The sequence below is a fragment of the Heloderma suspectum genome, chromosome 2 (genome assembly GCF_057233095.1).
Source record: "Heloderma suspectum isolate Gila_16-S chromosome 2, 16-S_ref, whole genome shotgun sequence".
NCBI classification, from domain to species: Eukaryota; Metazoa; Chordata; class Lepidosauria; order Squamata; family Helodermatidae; genus Heloderma; species Heloderma suspectum.
Genome location: NC_139459.1, coordinates 101,508,894 through 101,531,838, shown reverse-complemented (window position 1 = coordinate 101,531,838; position 22,945 = coordinate 101,508,894). Strand labels below are relative to the sequence as shown.

The window sequence follows — 22,945 nt, the reverse complement described above, 5'->3', positions numbered from 1 at the left end:
GCATTCAAGTTCCACTTTATATGAGAGGATCCACAGTTTGAGCAAACTATTCCCTGAATTAGGTCCTCATTTGTCTCTCTCTAAATGTGATTAGAATCGTTACAATATGATTAAGTTAGGATTATTTACAACATCAGTTATCCAGGGAAAACAGTCATTTAACTTCATGCCAACCTCTTATTTGCTTACACATGGAAAGGATAAATTACAGTTTGAAGAAAAGAACATCTGTTAATATCACCCTACAAGCAATCAGAAAAATAATAGCAGTGGATAGAATGTAGCGAATACAACTATCGTTTGTATCCAACATTAGGCTAGTGGAAAAAGAGGTGGTGGTATACTACTAACAGTTGTATAACTGCTAGTGTAACAACTAGCGCAAGCAACACCTAGCCGAATAAAGTCGTAATGACTTGTGTAATGTCTTGTGCAACATCTTGTAAAAGTAGTGGATTTGACACTTGTGAAAGGATGAAAATAGGTTTCCAAAAGCAGCAGGAGCTTTCTGCTAGCAGAATGGCACCAGTGGATACAACCCTATATGAAGACACAATGGACTTGAGATTGTACATCTGCAAGGCTTGTTTCTTAAGTTGAGCAGTGTGGGTGCATGATAGGCCAAAGGCTTCCTATTCCCAGAATACTTCCTGTGCTTCCAGCTGTGCACTGCACATAGCTGAAGGAGGAGCACAGAAAATTGTTATCTAGACAGGCCCTTAGGACAAATAGCTTGGTTATGTGCCTTAGCTCAGTGGTAGAGCACATACATGAATGTAAAAGGTCACAGGTTCAATCCTTGGTATTTTCAGTTGAAAGAAACCTCAGCAGTAGGGCTGGAAAAAGACCTGGCCTGAGGCTTTGGAGGGCTGTCGCCAGTCAAGGGTAGACATTACTAGGATATATGGAACTGATTCAATGGATAACACTGAATCATGCATAACATTAAACTGCGGTTTTGCATTCTCTGCATGTGCCTCTGGTTCATGTGCTCCCCCTCACATGTGGCTCTGAGGAGGAGATTGGAAGCCCTTGCTTCTATTTTCTACTACCCATAGTTACTCATTACTATAGGTAGAATTAATACTGGGTCCAAAAGTAATTTAGTACTAGGAATATGCTGTTGTTCCCCAGATCAGAATGCTCAGCGTGATCTTGAGATGGAAAACTAAATCAGGGAGGCATCCAAATGAGGAAGTGTTGTAATAATGGGTGACTTCAATTACCCCACATTGACTGGATAAATGCATGTCCCAGGCATGACAAAGGTTAAATTTCTCAATGCCCTAAATGACTGTACCCCAGAATAGTTGGCCATGGAACCAACTAAAAGGGAGGCAATCTTGGATTTAATCCTAAATGGTAGGCCCCAGGATCTAGTACAAGATGTGAGTGTTGTTGAACCAACTGGAAACAGCGACCACAGTGCTATTAGATTTAAAGTATATTTAAGTGGAAAATTGCCAAGGAAGTCCAACACAGTCACATTTGACTTCAAAAAGGAAACTTCTCTAAAATGAGGGAACTGGTAAAAAGGAAGTTAAGAAAGGGGATTAAGAAGGTTAAATTCCTTCAAAATGCTTGGAGGTTACTCAAGCATTCAATAATAGAAGCTCAGCTAGAATGTATACCCTGGATTAGGAATGGTAGCACCAAGTCCAAGAGGTCATAGGCATGTTTAATGAGCAGTACCAAGGAAGCTATTAGAGAGAAGGCTTCCTTCAGAAAATGGAAATCTCACCCAAATGAGAACAACAGGGAGCACAAACTTACACAAAGAAGATGCGGTCAGACAATAAGAGAGGCAAAAAAAAAAAAAACATTTTCAGAAGCATATTGCTAACAATATCAAGGCCAACAATAAAGAATTCTTTAAATATATCAGAAGCGGGAAACCATCTAAGAAGGCAGTTGGACAGTTGGGTGACAGTGGAGTTAAAGGAGTACTAAAGCAGGATAAGGAGATTGCAGAGAAGTTGAATGAATTATTTTCATCTGTGTTTACTATGGAAGATGTAGGACTGATACCTCTGCCTGAACTGATGTTTTCAGGAAGGGAGTCTGAGGAACTGAGGCAAATAGTGGTGACAAAAGATGAAGTTCTCAACCTTATTGACAAACTGAGAGTTAATAAATCGCCAGGCCTAGATGGCATCCATCCCAGAATTTTTAAAGAACTCAAATATGAAACTGCAGATCTTCTAATAAAAATACGTAACATGTCCCTAAGATCAGCCTTTGTACCAGAGGACTGGAGAATAACCAATGTAATAAAACAATTTTTTTTAAGGCATCCTGGCAAGTGGGGTCTGGAAATTATGGACTTGTTAGCTTAAACTCTGTTCTGGGCAAATTGGTTGAAAGCATTATTAAAGATAAAATTAGTAGGCATACAGAAAGAGAAGCCCTGCTGAAAAAGAATCAACATGGCTTCTGCAAAAGTAAGTCATGTCTCACTAACCATTTGGAGTACTTTGAGAGTATCAATAAACATGTGGACACAGTTGATCTGGTCGACACTGTTTACTTGGACTTCCAAAAGGCCTTTGATAAAGTCCCTCACCAAAGACTCCTGAGCAAACTAAGCTGTCATGTAATAAGAGGTGAGGGTACCTGATTAAAGAACAGAAAGTAGAGAGTAGGAATACATGGTGAATTCTCCCAATGAAGGGATGTAAACAGTAGGGTCCAACAAGGATCTGTATTGGGACCAAACTTTTCAACTTGTTCATAAATGATCTGGAATTAGGAGTGAGCAGTGAGGTGGCCAAGTTTGCCGATGGCACCAAATTATTTAGGGTGGTTAAAACAAAAAGGGACTGCAAAGAGCTCCAAAAGGATCTCTCCAAACTCAGAGAATGGACATCTAAATGGCAAATGCAGTTGAAAAGGCAAACTCCATGTTAGGTATAATTACAAAATGAATGGAAAATAAAACTGCTAAGATCATACTGCCCTTATACAAATATATAGTGCGACAATACTGGGCATACTGTATACAGTTCTGGTCACCGCACCTAAAAAGGATATTGTAGAGCTGGAAAAAGTGCAGAAAAGGGCAACTAAAATGATCAAGGGGCTAGAACAACTCTCTTATTAGGAAAGGTTACAACACCTGAGACTCTTTAGCTTAAAAAAGAGGTGAGTAAAGAGAAACATGCTAGGGGTGTGCAAAATTATGCATGGTATGGAGAATGTGGAGAGGGAGACACTTTTCTCCCTCTCTTATAATACTAGAACCTAGGTCATCCCATGAAGCTGGTTGGTGGGAGATTCCGGACAGATAAAAGGAAGTACTTCTTCGTACAGCGCATAGGAAACGATGGAATTCACTACCCCAAGATGTAGAGACGGCCACCAATTTGGATGGCTTTAAAAGGGGGTTAGACAAACGCATGGAGAACAAGACTATCAACAGCTACAAGTCCTGATGGCTATATGCTACCTCCAGTAATAGAGGCAATATGGCTATGTACACCAGTTGCTGGGGAACATGGGCTGGGAGTGCTACTGCACTCATGACCTGCTTGTGGGCTTTCTGCAGGCAGCTGGTTGGCCACTGTGTGGACAGAATGCTGGACTAGAAGGACCTTGGTCTGATCCAGCATGGCTCTTCTTATGTTCTTATAGTCAATAACTGCAGTTAGCTGAAAACAATAGCATACAATTCCAATCTCCTTGTGGCTGTGTGGGAGGAGGAGTTGGTACAGGGGACTGCATGAGCCTGAAGCTCACCCAGTCTCATCCCCATAGTCCTGAACTATGATTTCGCATTACATCTCAATATAGCCACCATCGGTCAGCTCCTTCCTTAGAAACTTGAACCATCTACATCTGGAAATATCTTGGTTATCTCCGATTACTGAAGCATGAGCTCACAGTGCCCATTTTCTTACAGTTCTAGTCCAGGGATAGGCAACCTGGTGCCCTCCAGATATTTGAGGCCATAATTGTGAGCACCCCAAGCTTGCATGGTCAGGGATGTCAGGAGTTGACGTCCAAAACATCTGGCGGGCAGTAGGCCATCTGCGACTATTCTAGTCCTTGGGTAAGCTGCCAAAGCATGATAAAAATCTATTTGTCTGGGATATACGTCATTGATTCTAGCAATCAGAAACACAACTTGCTTAAAATAGCAGTCCTCACTTTCTTTTTTCATTGCCTAATCATAGGCTCTTCACAAACACCACAATCCTCTTATTTTCGCATTCATAAAAACGTGGCATTGAAGTTTTTGAAGTCTTAGCTTGAATTGACAAATTCCAACCACTTTTCAAATACCGGCTTTCTTTTAATGTTGACATCTAAATAAGCATTTATATATCTGGAAGGTTCCAGCATGTCAGCATGCTAAAGGAGAAAAGAACCCATTCAGCTATTAAAGCAAAAATACTCCCCCCGCCCCCCAGGTCAGCATTCTCTCTCTTTTCTATAGCAAGGGACCATCACTGAATTTATGCATGACATTTTATTTTACAAGAATCTTTTTCTATGGGAATTAAGGTTATTCAGCATCTTCAGAAAGTTACTTGCTGTATGATAAGATCTGGTGTATTGATCCGATGAAACATCTGAACAAGATAAGCTTTGTTGATAGAGTCACTGTGAAGGACAGAAGGAAATGTGGGGCGGGGTGGTGGTGGTGGTGGTGGAGAGAATAACTTGAATGTAAGAGGCGCTGACAGTGTTTCATTTCACTAACAAATGTGGATAGGGAATAACCAGAGAATAGCTACTGATTTGCTGCTTTGTAATGCTGGCAAGGTCACACAGCACTTACGCATAATTTCTCTAGGTCCTGTATAAATGTATAGTACAGGAGTCTCCTCTTCTTTCCCTGAACTCTTGTATTTTGATTAAACAACTGACAAGGGAGGCCTTGTCTGTTTTGAAAAACTGAAAACTGATTGATGTCCTTTGGCCTCTTTTACTTTCCTTTGTTTAAGCTTCTTATATTTCTGGCTACCTGATTTGAATTTATAACATGACAAGACGCATTGATGTCTATTAACAGAACATGAATGACAAATGCCTCTGAGACACTGCTCCCTGTCCCTAGGATCTAGTGGCTTGTCTTTTAGGCACTCTGGAGACCAGGGGCTTAACACATTTGCTCACACCGGCTTAACTCATTTACAGGCTCATAGCCTGAAAATCCTATCAGCTGTGTTGGCTACCATTTGTCTGGGATCTTAATATCGCTGATTATTAAGGCGCTTGTCCCTCTCTCGTGCTGTCAACCCACTGCCACACCCTGTTGGTTCCTCCTTACCTGTACATAAGAAATTGCAGCAGGAATTCTGAAACTTGTAGTTCTTAAGAGAGCATGTCACATAAAGGGGCAGACCGCTTTGTCTGTCAAACTACAAGTCCTACAGTTTCCTGAATACATACACACTTCCCCTCCACACGATCTCTGGTCTAGAGGAGGCTTTAGAGACTTATAAATACTAAATTCATATAGTTATAAAGGCAATACAAGATTCATTTGTAGACTTACAAATGCTAGAGCCACCTAGATTGAAGGTGAAATTTTCATTTTATGCTTTGCTAGTACAAAAATGTGTTTGAAAACAAGGTTTCTACATGCAATGGAATACTGGATTTGTGGCAGGACAGGGAATCCCAAACAGCCACAGACAGAAAGCAAAATAATGGCCCTTGAAGGCAATTTAATAAATTCCAGTATATTATTTTTATGCACTGTGTAATAGCCCTGGGGTTCAAACTGTACATTTTAAAAAAGAGAAATGCAGTTGTGGGGCAGGGGAAGTGTGGTGTTGGAGGAGAGGGTGATAAACATTTTTCATGCCTTGTGTATGTGTTTGCAATTAAAATGGCAAAATCCTTGTTGGGGGGAAAAACAGGGAACTAGCTGATGTGAGGATAAAAACTGTGGGAGAGAGGAGAACCATGTATGTCACCTTGAGCTCCTGGGAGGAAAGGCAGGATATAAGTGCAAAATAAAAATAATATAGAAATAGAAAAATGGCCCACGGAGACTTGTTTAATTACCACCACCACCCCGACACTATGATCAGCTTCAGTTGTCCCTCCCCTGGATTGCATTTGTCTAAACAGAAAAAGCACCTAACTGGAAGATCGGACTACACTGCAAGGGTGTCACACACTTTCTCTCAGCCCCCTTCCCCCTCAGCGATATCGGTATAAATGCAGCTCCCGGCTTATCTGGTGAGCGATGTTGTGGTGGCGCACGGTCCTGATGGGGAGGCAGGGAGGGTGTAGCTGAGCTGCGGCAGCGGCATCAAGTGTGCGCCCACGTGGAAGGCAGGGAGCCAATCAGGACTAAATTGGCTCAGTGGGAACAGGTCTTTGTTGGCAGAGTGGAGAGAAAACTTCCCTCCCTCTAGTCCACCAGAGGCCGTTAAGCGTGGGGCCTCCCATGTGGCTTCAGCACTGCCGTCGCTGACTTTCCCACCCAGCCACCCACTCCAGGGTATCTCATTTCTTGCCATGGATTGTGGTTAGTCGCCTGTTAATGGGGCTGGGAAGGTATTTTACCTGCACACAGATTGGCACCAGTGTGCAGGGTTTTCACCTTCTCCATTACAAAAGTATTAACTCTGTGATACTTGGATTTGTTTGGCTTGACAAGTATAACCGTAAGGTTAGTTATACGACTTCCAATTCTAAGTCACAACTTTGTAGGCGTGGAAGGCATTGGGCTGGATCCATTGGTAAGGGGAACAGGATTGGGCACCCCGTTTTCCCCTTCAAGAGGGGACCATGGTGTGTGTGTGTGTGTGTGTGTGTGTGCGCACGCGCGTGTGCATGGGGGCATTAAGATACAACTAAGCATGGGGCTGCAATCTGGGCCACACCCCTGGGAGGCAGAAAGGGGCTCACATCAACAGTCTGCGCCGTGGGGTGTGCCTCCAACTCCTGCCCCTCACAATGAGGTACCTGGCAGGCAGGCCAGGTTGATGGGATCAGGCTGCAGGTGGGTAGTCCGATTAACCGATCCATGCCTTATGCCGCCGCCAACTCAGTTCCAGGCTGAACCAATAAAGTTGTGGCCAATTATTTAACCCATCCAAGTCTATGTCTGAGTTTGTTTCCCTACTTCCCTGACCTGCCCAAAAGGGACTAGGTATGCACTGCAACACACAGCAACACTGGTCTGCATTATAGGATTGCTGTAAACTACTCGCTCTCAGGTTGGAGTCTCACCTCCAACCTGCAAAACTGGCTACATCACAAGGCTGTTGTAAGCCACTCTCTTCCAGCAGCAGCTGAATAAGCCCTGCAACACAGGCATAACAATGGAAAGTATTTGTATTTTAATTGGCAGGGTAATTTTTAATTTTTTTAAACACACACACACCATGTTTTTCACATGATTTAAGATCTGAGGAAGAGCATGAATCTCTGTCTTTGCTTCAACCTTTTATAGGGGATTGGGGAGATTTACTGTTGAATTACTGCTACATTAAAGTCCTGGATTTCTCCACTGTTCCCCATGGACAGCTGTCACTTCTGCCCCAGAAAAGACCAAAAGAAAAGTGTAAAAAGTAATCAGAGAATTCCAAAGTGTCTGGAGATGGGAGTATCAATCTAGTTCTCTCTCTCTCTCCCTCTCTCTCTCTCTCTGTGGTTTTTTAAGTCTATTGATTCAGCAGCTCACTGTTCAGAAAACTGCTTGTTCTGTTCTTATAACACTGCTTCTAACTGGCTCCAACAAATCCCACAAGGTCTTACAAGGTCTGGACATGCCATATAAATACATTGATACAGGGAAATGTCGTTGCATAAACATGGTCAAGCACGATCTACAATTGAGCCTCAGTTTTCTCTCTCTCATGATAATGGGGTGAAGCTTTATGCACTCTTCCCCTTACAGTACCTGAGCTCTGAGTTCAGGTGCAAGGGTGAAGTATATGACCTGCAGTGAAGGTTCCAGGACCTTTTCCATTTTTAACTTGCATTGGACACTTCTGCCATTACCCAGATATAAGGAATGAGGTGACAGGCTCAAATTCAAATTTTGGCACCTTGGGTAAAAATTGCTTTGGGGCATGAATGGTAATTTTTCTAAATTCTCCTAATTTCTACAACATTGAAGACCGACACACTAGATTTATACTCAGCTGAGGGCCAAACTACACGTGGAACTAAACACCAATGCAGCTTCTTTTCTTCTAAGGCTAATAACAACAATGACAGAAGCGGTGGTGGGGATTTTCATTTGGATTATGGCTGGTGTGGAAAGGGTTTAACCTCCCTGCCTGCATGTTGCAGTCCCTATGAAAATCACCCTCCTCTGTGCCTGCTATTAACTCCTACAAAAGCCCCGAGGTGCTTCCAAGTAGGGATGTCAGGGAATTCCGCCATGGATCTCGGTGAGGCTGAATGCCAGTGCATTTGGCCCCCCCAAATCTGTGGCGGAACGGCCTGCCCCCCCGCCCCCCATGGATCCCCCCGGGACGAGACTTACCTGTGGCGGATCTTCCGGGTGGTGGCTGCGGCTGGTCTTCCGACTGGCTGCCGCCGCCATTTGTCTTGTAAAAAAACCCACCACAACAACGACGTGATAGGCTACGTAAATATTTACGTAGCCTATCATGGCTGGGTTAAAAAAAACAACAAAAAACGACATGATAGGCTACGTAAATATTTATGTAGCCTATCATGGCTGGGTTAAAAAACAACAAAAACTGTGTATGCAAATGGCGGCGGCTACGGCTACCACCATTTGCGTTCCTTATTTTTGGCCATCTGAATCTACGTAAATATTTATGTAGACTATGACGGCGAAAATAAAGGGGAACGCAAATAGTGTAGCAGGAGATATTTGCGTCCCTTTTTGATTTGCCGTTTTAGCCTATGTAAAGATTTACATAAAGGGTTCCCCCCCCCCCCAGAGCCCTCCGCGGCCGGAAATCCGGCTGCGGATGGCTCTGGGCTGGGCTGGGCCTGGCTGGCTGCTCCGCGGAGCTGCCGCGGAGCACAGCCGGCCATCGAGGATTCCGGGGGGGAGGAACGGATTGCCTCCCCCCCGTCGAGGATTCCGGGGGGAGGGACGGAACGCCTCCCCCCCCACCATCAACATAATCCGTGAAAGGTAAGTGACTTTTGTACATTCCTACTTCCAAGCGATGGTTTTAGCATCATGTCTAGTTTGGTCCTGAGTTTTGGAAATGTTTGCGTCAACTGACTTAGAAAAGACAAGACAAAACAATTAAAACTGCAGTGCATCTTGATTTCCTCTTGCCACTTTTCTTCTGTGTTCCTGCTGGTTTTGTCACATACTTGAAAGAACAGCTAGATCATGTGATTAAGTTTTCACTCTACAATGGAATTTTGCAACAAGACTGCACAAATTTGTGTGATCATGAGGTTCTAATATGCACAACTATGATTCTCTGTTCTTGGCAAAGAGAGTAAATAAAAACTTGTCAGTTGACTCAAACATTTCCAAAACTCAGGACCAAACTACACATGATGCTAAAACGCATCACTTGGAAGCACCTCAGGGTTTTTGTAGGAATTAATAGCAGGCACAGAGGAGGGTGATTTTCATATGGATTGCAACATGCAGGCAGGGAGGTTAAACCCTTTCCACACCAGCCATAACCCAAATGAAAATCCCCACCACTGCTTCTGCCATTGATTCCCTTCATGGATCACTGCCTTGTTGTGGCGAAGGGGCTTGCGTAATTCAGTGAAGCCATAAGCTATGCCAGTGAAGCCATAAGCTATGCCAAGACGGACAGGTCACGGCGGAGAGTTCTGACAAAATGTGGTCCACTGGAGAAGGAAATGGCAACCCACTCCAGTATTCTTGCCAAGAAAACCCCATGGAATGTATCACAAGGCTAAAAGGTATGACGCCGGAAGATGAGCCCCTCAGGTCAGAAGGTGTCCAATATACTACTGGGGAAGAACAGAGGGTATTTCCAAGTAGCGCCAGAAAGAGTGAAGCGGCTGGGCCAAAGCCGAAAGGTCACTCAGCTGTGGATGTGTCTGGTGGTGAAAAGAAAGTCCAATGCTGCAAAGAACAATATTGTTTAGGAACCTGGATCAATGAATCAAGGTAAGCTGGAGGTGGTCAAACATGAGATGGCAAGACTGAACATCGACATCTTGGGAATCAGCGAACTAAAATAGACAAGCATGGGTGAATTTAATTCAGGTGACCATCATATCTACTACTGTGGGCAAGAATCCCTTAGAAGAAATGGAGTAGCACTCATAGTCAACAAAAGGGTGGGGAAAGCAGTACTGGGGTACTATCTCAAAAACAACAGAATGATCTCAGGACAAATCCAAGGCAAACCATTCAACATCACAGTAATTCAAGTCTATGCCCCAACCACTGAGGCCGAAGAAGCTGAGGTTGATCGGTTCTATGAAGACCTACAACAACTTCTAGAACTAACACCAAAAAAAGATGTCCTCTTCATCATAGGGGATTGGAATGCCAAAGTAGGAAGTCAAGAAATCACCGGGATAACAGGCAAGCATGGCCTTGGTGTACAAAATGAAGCAGGACAAAGGCTAATAGAGTTTTGCCAAGAGAACACGCTGATCATAGCAAACACTCTTTTCCAACAGCACAAGAGGCGAGTCCACACATGGATATCACCAGATAGTCAATATCGAAATCAGATTGATTATGTCCTTTGCAGCCAAAGATGGAGAAGCTCCATACAGTCAGTAAAAACAAGACCTGGAGCTGACTGTGGCTCAGATCATGAGCTGCTTCTTGAAAAATTTCAGCTTAAATTGAAGAACGTAGGGAAAACCACTAATCCATTCAGGTATGACCTAAATCATATCCCTGATGAATATACAGTGGAGGTGAGGAATAGATTTAAGGGATTAGACCTGATAGACAAAGTGCCTGAGGAACTATGGACGGAGGTCCATAACATTGTTCAGGAGGCAGCAACGAAATCCATCCCAAAGAAAAAGAAATGCAAGAAAGCAAAGTGGCGGTCTGATGAGGCTTTACAAGTAGCTGAGCAAAGAAGAGAAGCGAAAAGCAAGGGAGAAAGGGGAAGATATATCCAACTGAATGCAGAGTTCCAGAGAATAGCAAGGAGAGACAAGAAGGCCTCCTTAAATGAACAATGCAAAGAAATCAAGGAAAACAATAGAATGGGAAAGACTAGAGATCTTTTCAAGAAAATCGGAGATCTCAAGGGAATGTTTTGTGCAAAGACGGGCATGATAAAGGACAAAGAAGGCAGGGACCTAACAGATGCAGATGAGATTAAGAAGAGGTGGAAAGAATACACAGAAAAACTATACAGGAAAGATCTTAACGTCCCTGATAGCCATGATAGTGCAGTCACTGAACTTGAGCCGGACATCCTAGAGAGTGAAGTCAAGTGGGCCTTAGGAAGCATTACTAACAACAAAGCTAGTGGAGATGACAGTATTGCAACTGAGCTATTTAAAATCCTAAAAGATGATGCTGTTAAAGTGCTGCACTCAATATGCCAACACATTTGGAACACTCAACAGTGGCCACAAGACTGGAAAAGGTCAGTTTACATTCCAATTCCAAAGAAGGGCAATGCCAAAGAGTGTTCAAACTACTGTACAATTGCGCTCATTTCACATGCCAGCAAGGTTATGCTCAAAATCCTACAAGCTAGGCTTCAGCAGCATGTGAACCAAGAACTACCGGAAGTACAAGCTGGGTTTCGAAGAGGCAGAGGAACTAGAGATCAAATCGCCAACATTCGCTGGATCATGGAGAAAGCAAGGGAATTCCAGAAAAACATCTATTTCTCCTTCATTGAGTATGCTAAATCCTTTGATTGTGTGGATCACAACAAACTGTGGCAAATTCTTAAAGAGATGGGAGTACCGGACCACCTTACTTATCTCCTGAGAAACCTGTACGAGGGACAAGAAGCAACAGTAAGAAACGGACATGGAACAACCGATTGGTTCAAAATTGGGAAAGGAGTACGACAAGGCTGTATATTGTCGCCCTGCTTATTTAATTTATATGCAGAGTACATCATGAGAAACACCAGGTTGGATGAATCACAGCTCGGAATTAAGACTGCTGGGAGAATTATCAACAACCTCAGATACGCAGACGGTACCACCCTAATGGCAGAAAGCAAAGAGGATCTAAAGAGCCTCTTGTTGAGGGTGAAAGTGGAGAGTGCAAAAGCTGGTTTGAAACTCAACATTAAAAAAACGAAGATCATGGCATCTGGCCCCATCACTTCCTGGCATATAGAAGGGGAAGAAATGGAAGCAGTGACGGATTTTATTTTCTTGGGCTCCAAGATCACCGCAGACGGTGACTGTAGCCATGAAATTAAAAGATGCTTGCTCCTTGGGAGGAAAGCTATGGCAAACCTAGACAGCATAGTAAGAAGCAGAGACATCACCTTGCCAACAAAGGTCCATATAATCAAAGCTATGGTTTTCTCAGTAGTAATGTATGGCTGTGAGAGCTGGACTATAAGGAAGGCTGAGCACCGAAGAATTGATGCTTTCGAACTGTGGTGCTGGAGAAGACTCTTACAAGTCCCCTGGACTGCAAGGAGGTCCAATCAGTCAATCCTAAAGGAAATCAACCCTGAGTGCTCATTGGAAGGACAGATACTGAAGCTGAAGCTCAAATATTTGGCCACCTAATGCGAAGAGAAAACTCCCTGGAAAAGACCCTGATGCTGCGAAAGATTGAATGCAAAAGGAGAAGAGGACGGCAGAGGATAAGATGGCTAGATAGCATCACTGATGCAATGAATATTAATTTGAGCACACTCTGGGAGAGAGCGGAGGACAGGAAGGCCTGGCGTGCTATGGTCCATGGGGTCACAAAGAGTTGGACATGACTTAACGACTGAACAACAATCTGTCATCTACATTCTTGTCCTTATATGACCAAAAGCGATTTAACAGAATGGTGCTCTGAAATCCACTGAAGGAAGGAAGCAGCACGCCAGAAAAAAGAGCAACCAACCATTTACCTAAGGCCAGACCACAGTTGTGCAACAGCTTACGCATGGGGTTTCCTGAATGACAAGTGAGTGACTTGTGAGGATTCCATCCTTAGGGTTTTCAATTTCAGCTATAATGTTTGCTTAACATAATTGCTTTATCATTTACCAAAACTCATTGTGGTTCCTTTAGTTACTCAGCAATAGGTTTGCCCAGAGTCCCTTGACATTAATGGAGGCTTCTCCACTGACAGCAACACATCCTGAATTACATTTTGCCATTCATAGTTTAGAGTTGTAGCAATGGTAGCTTTTTTCTCTGGTTACGGCATTAGCACTTCCATGTCATTTTATGAGCCCTGACCAATTAATTTTGAAATGGAAATTGGCTCGCCAGACCTTTCCCAAGGAGTAGATAAAAAGAAATTAAGCATCTAATCATCTCGATTTGACATCAATATTGTAGAAAGCTGCTGAGGTCGACTAACTAATGGTGGCTTTGGTGACTCAGATTCTATCATGCCTTTCAGACAGGTTCTTGCTTTCTCCTTGCAAGCCCTCTGGACAAGGATTGTGTCTTTTCTTGCATTCCGTATAGCTCCTAGTACAGTGCTGGTGTTGAATAATTGTTAAGGAGCAGTCGCAGCAGCAGTAGTCTATACACTGAAAAGACATTATGCCCCTGTTTTTCAGAAAGTGCACTTTGTTCCCTAAAGAGCAACTAAATACTTCCAGCCAAATCTAGGGCAATATAATATGATGGTTGCATTTATGATAGTCTGTGAATAATTTAAAGTATACAGCCAGCTCATAATTTAAACCCCAGTGAAACTCCTTGGTTGAGTTATTGACATTGTACCGCTAATGGCAAAGGAAGAAATTAATCCCACAAATGTCAAGTGTTACACAGTTCCCACTTTTATTTGTTCTTGCTTAACAGCTTCTACTTTACTTAAATCACCTGTTATCAAGTGTTCAATTCTGGCCTGATGGAATATCAGTCCCCAAGTATCAACTGAAACAGATGGACAGGTAAAGACAGCATGGCTGCTAAAAAAGATCCACCAAAAGACATATCCATTCCAAGACTCTTCTTGTTTTATTAATTTAAACTGGATTAGGGGGTTCAATAAAGAGAGGTACTTATATTTCAGCTAGAACAAAAAACTAATCAAATTAACTTCTGGAGTTAATTTATTATCTGACTACACCAGAACAAGTGACTTGACAACAAGTGTTCCTGCAATGTGTTTCAGTAATGTGAACTCACACACTTCACTGGGGGATTCCATTGTACATATACTGAGGAATGTGCTGCTTCATTTCAATATGAAGAGTTTCTATTAGCACATGTAAAAAGAATCATAGGCCCTGGAAGATGAACAGAGGTGGAGAGATTTTCAGAGCTGCCTTGTGCATATAGACATGCTTAAACTACTTGGAAAATGTAACCCATAATCATGGTTGAGTACAGATGCTAACATGTCCAATTTCACTTTTCCCCTCCTGTGCATGAATTTCCTCTCTGTTCTATGGCTTGCTCCAACCATAGTTTACCGTTACATCTGCATTGGCAGTAACTACGGCTATAACTAACAAGGAAAGTCCAAAACCATTGTTTGCAAACCCACATCAAACCTTGGTTTCAGATCATGGTTTTGAGACAATCTAGGTTAGCTTTAGCTATAGAGGTTATGGGATGCAGACCTAACACTAAACTTTAAGCAAGCCACAGAAGGGAGTGGGAGGAGGGGGGGAGTGAGCTTGCAGGTTCCTGATCTCCAAACCGAGATCAAAACATTACTTACGCACCAGACCAATACGTTACTGGGCTCCTTAGTTTCATGCCTAGTGAATGTGTTTGCATACCAGTTCCTTCTTCTTCATGCATTCCATGAGGATTATGAAGAGGTGCTGGGCCTGGGTCCGAGTGTAGGTGAAGGTCTTCTGGATAGTAACAAGCAATTGGTCCCGCAGAGATTCATTGATAAGTCTGAAATTCAAAAAGGGGAAAGAAGGGTTAGTAAGTTGGGTATCAAAACATTAAGCAATAAAGAGTGCTCTGCGTAGGCTGTGGTTTGTTTTAAAAAATACACAAGTATCTGAGATTAGGAAACCCAAATTCTGCACTCAAAAATACTGAGATCTTTGACCAGTACAGACTGAGTAAATGATTCTCTTAACTTGCATCATTGACTCTGCAGTAATTATTATAGCACATGATTTAGACTGCTGCTAATAATAACGGAGAGGGCTGAGGAGCTGAGCAAGACACCGAAACCACAACTCATGACCACTGGAATCGTGTTCAATAATCCCTCAGATTTCATCAGGTGTTGCCCACGTGCATTCATAAGCATAAAGGCTAGAAATTTGCAGGTGTTTTTTTTTAAAGAAAGCTAAGACGTGCGGGTAGCCCCAATACTATATTCTGCACTCCCCCCGCCCACCACCACTCACACATGCACACACTTGCAGAACTATGGCATAACACACAGTCTTGCCTGGCAGTTAGGAATGCATCGAAGCATGCATCAGACTATTGCAAGTTGGTGTGTTCAGAGAATAAAAGAGCAACATTTCCTCAGTCCTAAAAATGCTGTGCTTGGAAAATGAGCTGCCGTTGTATGAGAATTGGTTTCAATTTCCAGGTTATCGGTTGGCAGAAAGGCTTGGGAGCATATGGACTGCTGGGGTTTTCTTAATGAATTTAGTCTTCAACTGACAAGCTTGGATCACATGCAGACTTTATGAAGCCTACATGTGCTGCATACCTACTTCTACCAGCAGGTAACCAGGATATATTGTGGAGCCTTAAATTATTATTTTTTTAATTGTAAGGCTTCCTGATGCTTTTAATGTCTATTTAGTTTCTGTACTTCCTATCTAAACACTTAATTAAACCAAATAACAAATTAGTCTTACATAGTGCAATTATTACTGATGCCACCACACTTTTGAGAATCTAAAAAGGCCCCTTGTTTGCAATGGTATAGGAATCCATCATTCACTTAATTTCTTCAGTCAATCTAGTCGGACACAGCTCCTGCCATGAGACCTCCCCTCCAGTGAAATAAGGTGCCCTACATGGCTCTCATATCATACTTCTGACAGGTTGCAAGCATCTCGCATACTGAAACAAGGAAATGACATTGGAGACCATCATGCATTGGTCTACTTCTTTGCAGCTCAGTTCTATGTGGATCCTACTCTTAGAGACTGGAAATTATTGTGCAATGGGGAAAAGCAGCCACCTGGACCCATAAGTAGATAATACTGTCTTCAAATATTAATCCATAAACAATGCTTCTCATGTAGTCCAATACTTCTTTTTCTCCCTCAGGCAATAAATCCCCCCTCCCCCCAGCAATAACCTCTAGGACTACTGGACAGTGTAAATCATATATTGCAGTCTGGAATTTGGGGGGGGGGTAAGGCATCAACAGATGACACTCACCTCTATTTTTACTTTTCAGTGGAATAATGTGAGACAGACAAGTTCTGAATGGATGCCCAGCGCCAATGATGGACATACAAGGGTGAATAAAATACTGTTCAATCCAATTAGGATGGAAATGTTAATAGAAAGAGGCCTGACTGATCTGAGAGTTGGTGGTTCCTGTTCTTTATGGGGAAATACGCCCCCTGAAGGATCAACCGGACCTAGTATTGCTCCTGGATTCTGCAATAGTGGCTGGGTTAAAAGCACCTTTTCCCAGCTTAAAACAATGAATCAGCTGTGGACATCCCTAGAGATGGATGACCTAGCCACTATGGCAAATGCTTTGGGAACCTCCAGGCTAGACTACTTTAACACACAGTACATGGAACATCCTTGCAGACAGCTCCAAAACTTTAATTAGTTCAAAATGTGACCACCTAGGCCGCATCTATATGGCAATATATATGGCACCGCTTTGACTCCCCCACCCCGTTACAACTGTGCAGCAATGTGGCTTGGAGTCAGCATGCCCTGCGATACACTTGCGAAGTACTGCGCGCTTCCCTAACAGACTTGCCGTGCCTTTTGTGTGTGTGGCCATTTTACTGAAATGTGCAGCTGTGCAGTCCCGTGAGTGTGGGGGTGCGACACTTCAGTGGCTGTTTTGTATTTGAGGGGCTCTGCTGTGTCTTCCCGTCCCTTTTTAGGTAAAAAGTCAGTGTTTTGTGCTCCTTCATTTCTGCACCATCAGTTTGTCAGTTTCCCAGCCTGAGACTCTCACGATGGTTTGCACTCACAAGCGTGAGCACTACGTGCCTAGCCATCACTTCGAAAAGGTGGCCGGAACAATGTTGGTTGCAAAGATACGAAGCTGCAAAACTGTGCCAAAGTGTGATTAAGTAGATGAAAACACCCCTCTGTGTCTCTGTAACTGCGCAGCTACAAAGGGATGGGGGAGTAAAGGGGCGTCACAGAGTGACACAGGCACTACGCATGCCTACAACATGCCCATTGTAAAATGTGAAGTTGGTTCGGGGAAGGAACAGATGGCCCACAACCGTGGGGGAACCTGCAGTAAACCCCCCAAATCGCATGGAAATGACTCCTTGGAACTCCACATTTTCCGGGCGAGAACCACAGATGGCTGCGAAGTCGCGACTGTGTCATCTATTATGAGGGACCTCGACTCGCACTCATCCCAGAGTAAAAGCCCGGTGTAGATGGGGCCCTAGTCAATTATGGCAGTAAGCATAGGGAAATGTTAAATATGATTCAAAATGCTGATTTTGATCTTTAAAGCCCCGAGCAGCCTAGGCTCAGGTTACCTCAGGGAATTTCTCTTTCCTTGCAGCAATCCACCCCAGTCCCCAGATATATTAAGATTTTAGGAGAGACCTAAAAATCCCTTCTTTATATAAAGTCAGATTGGCAGGGATGAGGAGCAGTACTTTTTCAGCAGTAGAACCTTCTCCCTAAAACTTTCTCCCCAGGGAAACTCAACGTTGCAGATAAGACTTTATTTATTTTTTAGTTTAGGGAGAGTTTCTTTTTTATCCACCATTCCCTATTGCTACTTTCATGGTGGCTAACAAATTATATAATTAATTAATGCATAAATTAGTACAAATAATAAAAAATTAAGAACTATACAATTATGTATCAAACAATAAAAGCAGCAGAATAGTAAAACAACCCCCCCCCCGCACAAGATCACAACAGCAAAATAAAATCAATTTCAACCACAATTTTAAAAGGCCTGAAAAACTAAAAAGGTCTTCACCTGGCACCAGAAAGTCATGAGAACAGGTAAATCTCCCTGACCCGGGGAGAGCATTCCAAAGGCAAGATGCCACAACTAAGAAGTCTTTTTCTCTGGTTGCTACCCATCAGTCCACTGAAGGCAGGGGCACCTGAAAAACGGCTTCCAATGACCATATTTCAGCATGCATTTGGAAGGTGGGGCAGACTGCTGTCTGAACTGAACTATTTCGGGGTTTTTTTACAGCTGCTTCTGCCCTGTATTTTCTTTTGATCAAATGTGGTCCAAAGTATGAAGCAACACATTTTCTAGACACAAAATTTAGGTCAGCTGTTCCATGGTACATGCTCATTATATGCGAAGTATAGCGGGGGTACTGAATAATTTTGAAGGGAAAACATTCAGAAGAGCTGGGGTCCAACTTTTATTTGGCATTTAAATTTGAGAATACATCTGTCAAATAATCACTTTTATCTCACTTTGTGATGGGTGGTATTGCTTCATAGAAACTTGGCATCAGACCAAAATATTTCATGAAAGATCAGTTCTTGTTGCCAGATTTCCTAACAATGGAATAACCAAACACTGAAACTATTCATTTATATACCTCAACACAGCATTACTATTCATAATGCCTTATGTACTGCTGTTGGATTTAACAATTCAGAAAAATGTATCCTTTGAAGTGTGAAAGCTTTCATACTGTGGTAGCTGTTTTCTCATTTAAAAGCTCATAGTTAGGTTTGTCATCTTCTTAAAAGAATCACATTTTATAATAGAAGCCAGTGTAATCAAACACAGAATAGAACCCACTGAGGCTGTTGAGAAAACTATTTGCATCCTGCCAAAATCCATGCCTAGTATTAGCTACAATATTATTTTTTTCTTTAAAGCACCATCTCATAAAGAGATCCCCCCACTCCAATATAATCAAACTATTCTCACATAGCCAGTGCATCGTATTTGATTAAAAAGTAAGTAACAAAATTACAGACATGTTAGAGGAACCAGAATAGAAGTCCGTGAACCAAAGTAATGTGATGCTGAAGGATCCCTGAATAAACTCCCAAGCAAACTCTCCTCTCTGCCACAGCTCCTTTCCAATGTGTGGAGGCCTTGGAGATCTTGTAGTCCAATCTTGTAGTTCGATGACAGCTCTGCATGCAGCTACAGCCTCCCTGAGATATGGCCACCCAGCCTCTGCTTAAATACCTCCACCAAACCACCGCCACCTGAGGCAGTCTGTTCCACTGCTGAACTGCTCTCACTATTACGATGTTTCTCCTGATGTTTCCCTGCAATTTTCACCCATTGCTTCTAGTCCTGCCCTCTGGAGCAACAAAGGACAACTCTGCTCCATCTTCTGCATGACAGCTTTTCCAATATTTGAAGACCACTATCGTGTCTCCCCTTAATCGTCTCTTCTCCAGGCTAAACATAACCAGCTCTTTCAACTGTTCCTCACAGAACTTGGTTTCCTGACCCCTCAACATCTTGGTTGCTCTTCTCTAGATGTGCTCCAGTCTGTTAATGTCCTCCTTAAAACTTAGCACCCAGAAATGGATGCAGTACTCCAAATGCAGCCTGACTAATGCAGAATAGAAAAGAACTATTACTTCCCATGATCTGGATGCTATGCTCCTGTTAATGCAGCCTAAGATTGCATTAGCTTTTTCAGGAACTGCATTGCACTGCTGCCTCACTTTCAGCTTGTGATCCACTAAGGGGGCAATCCTATTCAGATAGGTGGCCGCCTCAGAACTCGGAGGCAACCGCCTATCCAATGCAGGGCAGGAGAAGCATGGAGGGGATCATTCCCTCTGTGCTTCTCCTGCCCTGCATTTTCGGTTAGGCAGCTGATTGTGGCTGTCTAGCCGCAGGAGGGCTGAGTGGGGGAGGAGGCTGCTGTACAACACATTGGATGCGTCATACAGACATTTCCACCCTCCCCGCCCCAGAACGCCCCCTGGAACGCCCCTTTTCAGCTGCTCCGCACTCCTCTTGCGAGTGCGGAGCACTGGGCTGTTCCGCACTGCCTTGCAGGCAGCGCAGAAGTGGGGGAGGGTCAGTTCTCCAGGAACTGACCTTGGAGCATGGGCTTCAAGGTAGGTTCCCAGAAAACCAGATATCCTATGGCCATCTAGCCACTGTTAGCAGCCATAGGATTGCTCCCTAAGACACCTAGGTCCTTTTCACATGTACTGCTGCCAAGACTGGTCTCCCCCATTCTTTATTTTTGCCATAACTTTTTAACCTAAATGCAAGGCATTTATCTCTTCTGCATTTCATCTTCCAGAAAGTCTTGTGGCACTGGGGATGTCAGAGAATTCTGCCATGGATCTCAGTGAGGCCGAATGCCAGTGCATTCGGCCCCCTGAAATCCATGGCAGAACGAAGCCCCCCATCCCACCACCCCGCGAAAGGTGCGTGAAACGGAGCACTTACCTGGTGCCATTCGTGCTGCTTTGTGAATGGTGGCCGTGTCTGCGGCCGCCATTCGCTTCACCATTTAGGCCGTGATAGGCTACATAAATATTTACGTAGCTTATCACGGTAAAAAAACAGGGGTGCAAATGGTGTAGCAACCGCCATTTCAGCCCCTGTCTTTCGCTGTGATAGGCTATGTAAATATTTAAGTAGCCTATCACGGCCAAAAACATGAACGCAAATGGCAGCCGCCATAGCCGCCGCCATTTGCGTCCACAGGCTCCACACGCCTGTGAATGCACCCAGCCGGCAGCTCCGCAGAGTTGCCATGGAGCGGAGCCGGCTGGGTTAGGATTTCGGACAGAGGTGCGGAGCACCTCCCCCTCACCGCAAATCACCCCTGCAAAAAGGTAAGTGACTTTCGTACATCCCTATGTGGCACTTTGAAGACTAACAAATTTATTATGACATAAGCTTTTGTGTACTTTAGTCTACTTCATAAGATGCATGGAGTGTTACAGAGAGCTTCAAGTGTATATGCAGTACACATAGTTGGAGCAGGGTGGGAACTGTAAACAGTGATGTCAGAGGGAAATTAAGGGTGCAATCCTATGCAGATAGATGGCCGCCTCTGAACTCGGAGGCGACGGCCTATCCAAAGCAGGGCAGGAGAAGCACAAAGGGGATCGTTCCCTCCGTGCTTCCTCTGCCCTGCATTTTCGGCTAGACAGCCAATTGCGACTGTCTAGCTGCGGGAGGGCTGAGCGTGGGAGGAGGCTGCTGTAGGACACATTGGATGTGTTGTACAGCATTTCTACCCTCCCTGCCCCAAAATGCCCCCCGGGAACGCCCCCATTTTGGCCGCTCCGTGCTCCTCTTTTGAGCGCGAAGCACAGGGTTTTTCCATGCTGCCTGCGAGGCAGCGCGGAAGGGGGGGAAGGTCGGATCCTGGAAAACTAGATATCCTATGGCCATCTAGCCGCTGACTAGCGGCCATAGGATTGCTCCCTAAATGCACAAAGTACTGACAGTGATAATCACATTATTAACAATGGCCATTCAAAAAACATTTGTTGCTGATACCTAGTTCTTGGATGTTTGTGTTAACGTTTAATTAACACATGTAGTGAGATTTAAAAAATGCTTTATCCTGATTCAAGCCTCAGGTGACAGAACTGAACCTCTTATGGTGCAATCCTATGCAGGTTTAGATAGGAAAAGGTCATACAACTCCCAGGATTCCCCAGCTGGCTGGGAATGCTGGGAGTTGTAGGGATTTTTCCTGTCTAAACCTGTTTAGGATTGCACCTTTAACAAACTGTAACTCAGCAGTCCCTTTCTCTAATCTCCATTTGAAGTTATGTTACTCCACAATGGTCACTTTAAAGTCAGTGGGAGAGTGTCCTAAGAGGCTTAAGTATTCTCCCACTGGTTTCCCGATATTGCCATTTCTGTCAGATTTGTGTCCATTTATTTTTTTCTGTAGAGACTGGCCTGTTTAGAATACAGAAGGGCATTGTTGACAAAATATGGCATATATGATGTGATATGTATCATCTTCTGTCAGCAGCGTCCCCATTCCTTCATTTTCTACCCAGCCTCACAGTCTTTGCAGACCCAGTCAACATTTGCTCTGGCTGTATCATTTGTTCCCATGTGGATTAACAGGCAAAGACAGTAGTCAGTTGGTCTGAGTCTTGGTAACCTCACTGCCACATCTTGAATACATGCTCCAGGAAGGCAAGATGGCCTGTCTGGGTGCGCACATGTCTCTATCCCTCTCAGGAAGTCCCAAATCCCCATCATGTGTCTGTTCCTTCTTGAGCTGGTGGTTATATTCCTCCCATCCATGCGGGCATATGTATCTTCCTTAGTGTTCTGTGGAGCACAGGTTGATGTTTCATCTTCAGGTGGCCCAGGATCACTCTCCATGGGAAGAGCCACGCATTATATGTGTAGTTCCAGTGACATGGAATGCATCCTGATTCCCTTGGTCCTGTGTGTCATGTTCATCCACTGCCCTACCTCTTACCCTTTGTTTTTGTCCTCTTCTTTGGAAACCTAGCTCTTCTGATACACTTTAAGGAGATCCTCCTGTCTTTCATCTGAAAACTTCTCACCCTCCCTGATAAGTTGGAATGTTGAGCAGTAGGCCTCAAGACCCTTCACCTTGTCTTCCAGCAGAGCTACTAGCCTGCACTTGCTGCAGGTGTAGTTCATGCTGTCCTCCATGCAAAACTCCCCCCACCCCTGTTTGCTCACTCCAGTCATTCATTCCCAGGAAACAGAGAGCTCATCTGCTCTGATTACCCCCACCTGAAGACTGTGTCCCCACCCACAAGCCCCAAGCTTTTCTGGCAACAGGTTGACTCAAAAGCCAAAATG

At 43.8% G+C, this 22,945-nt stretch overlaps 1 protein-coding gene across 2 annotated transcripts in view; it reads right to left on the bottom strand.

Annotated features, from left to right (window-relative positions):
- TRPM3 (transient receptor potential cation channel subfamily M member 3) overlaps positions 1–22,945 on the bottom strand; it is a 502,221-nt gene that overhangs the window by 90,322 nt on the left and 388,954 nt on the right. For both annotated transcript variants that reach the window (XM_084832121.1, XM_084832122.1), the window contains exon 8: positions 14,802–14,925. In XM_084832121.1, the coding sequence (XP_084688247.1) occupies positions 14,802–14,925 (124 nt within the window). The remainder of the gene's footprint in view (positions 1–14,801; positions 14,926–22,945) is intronic.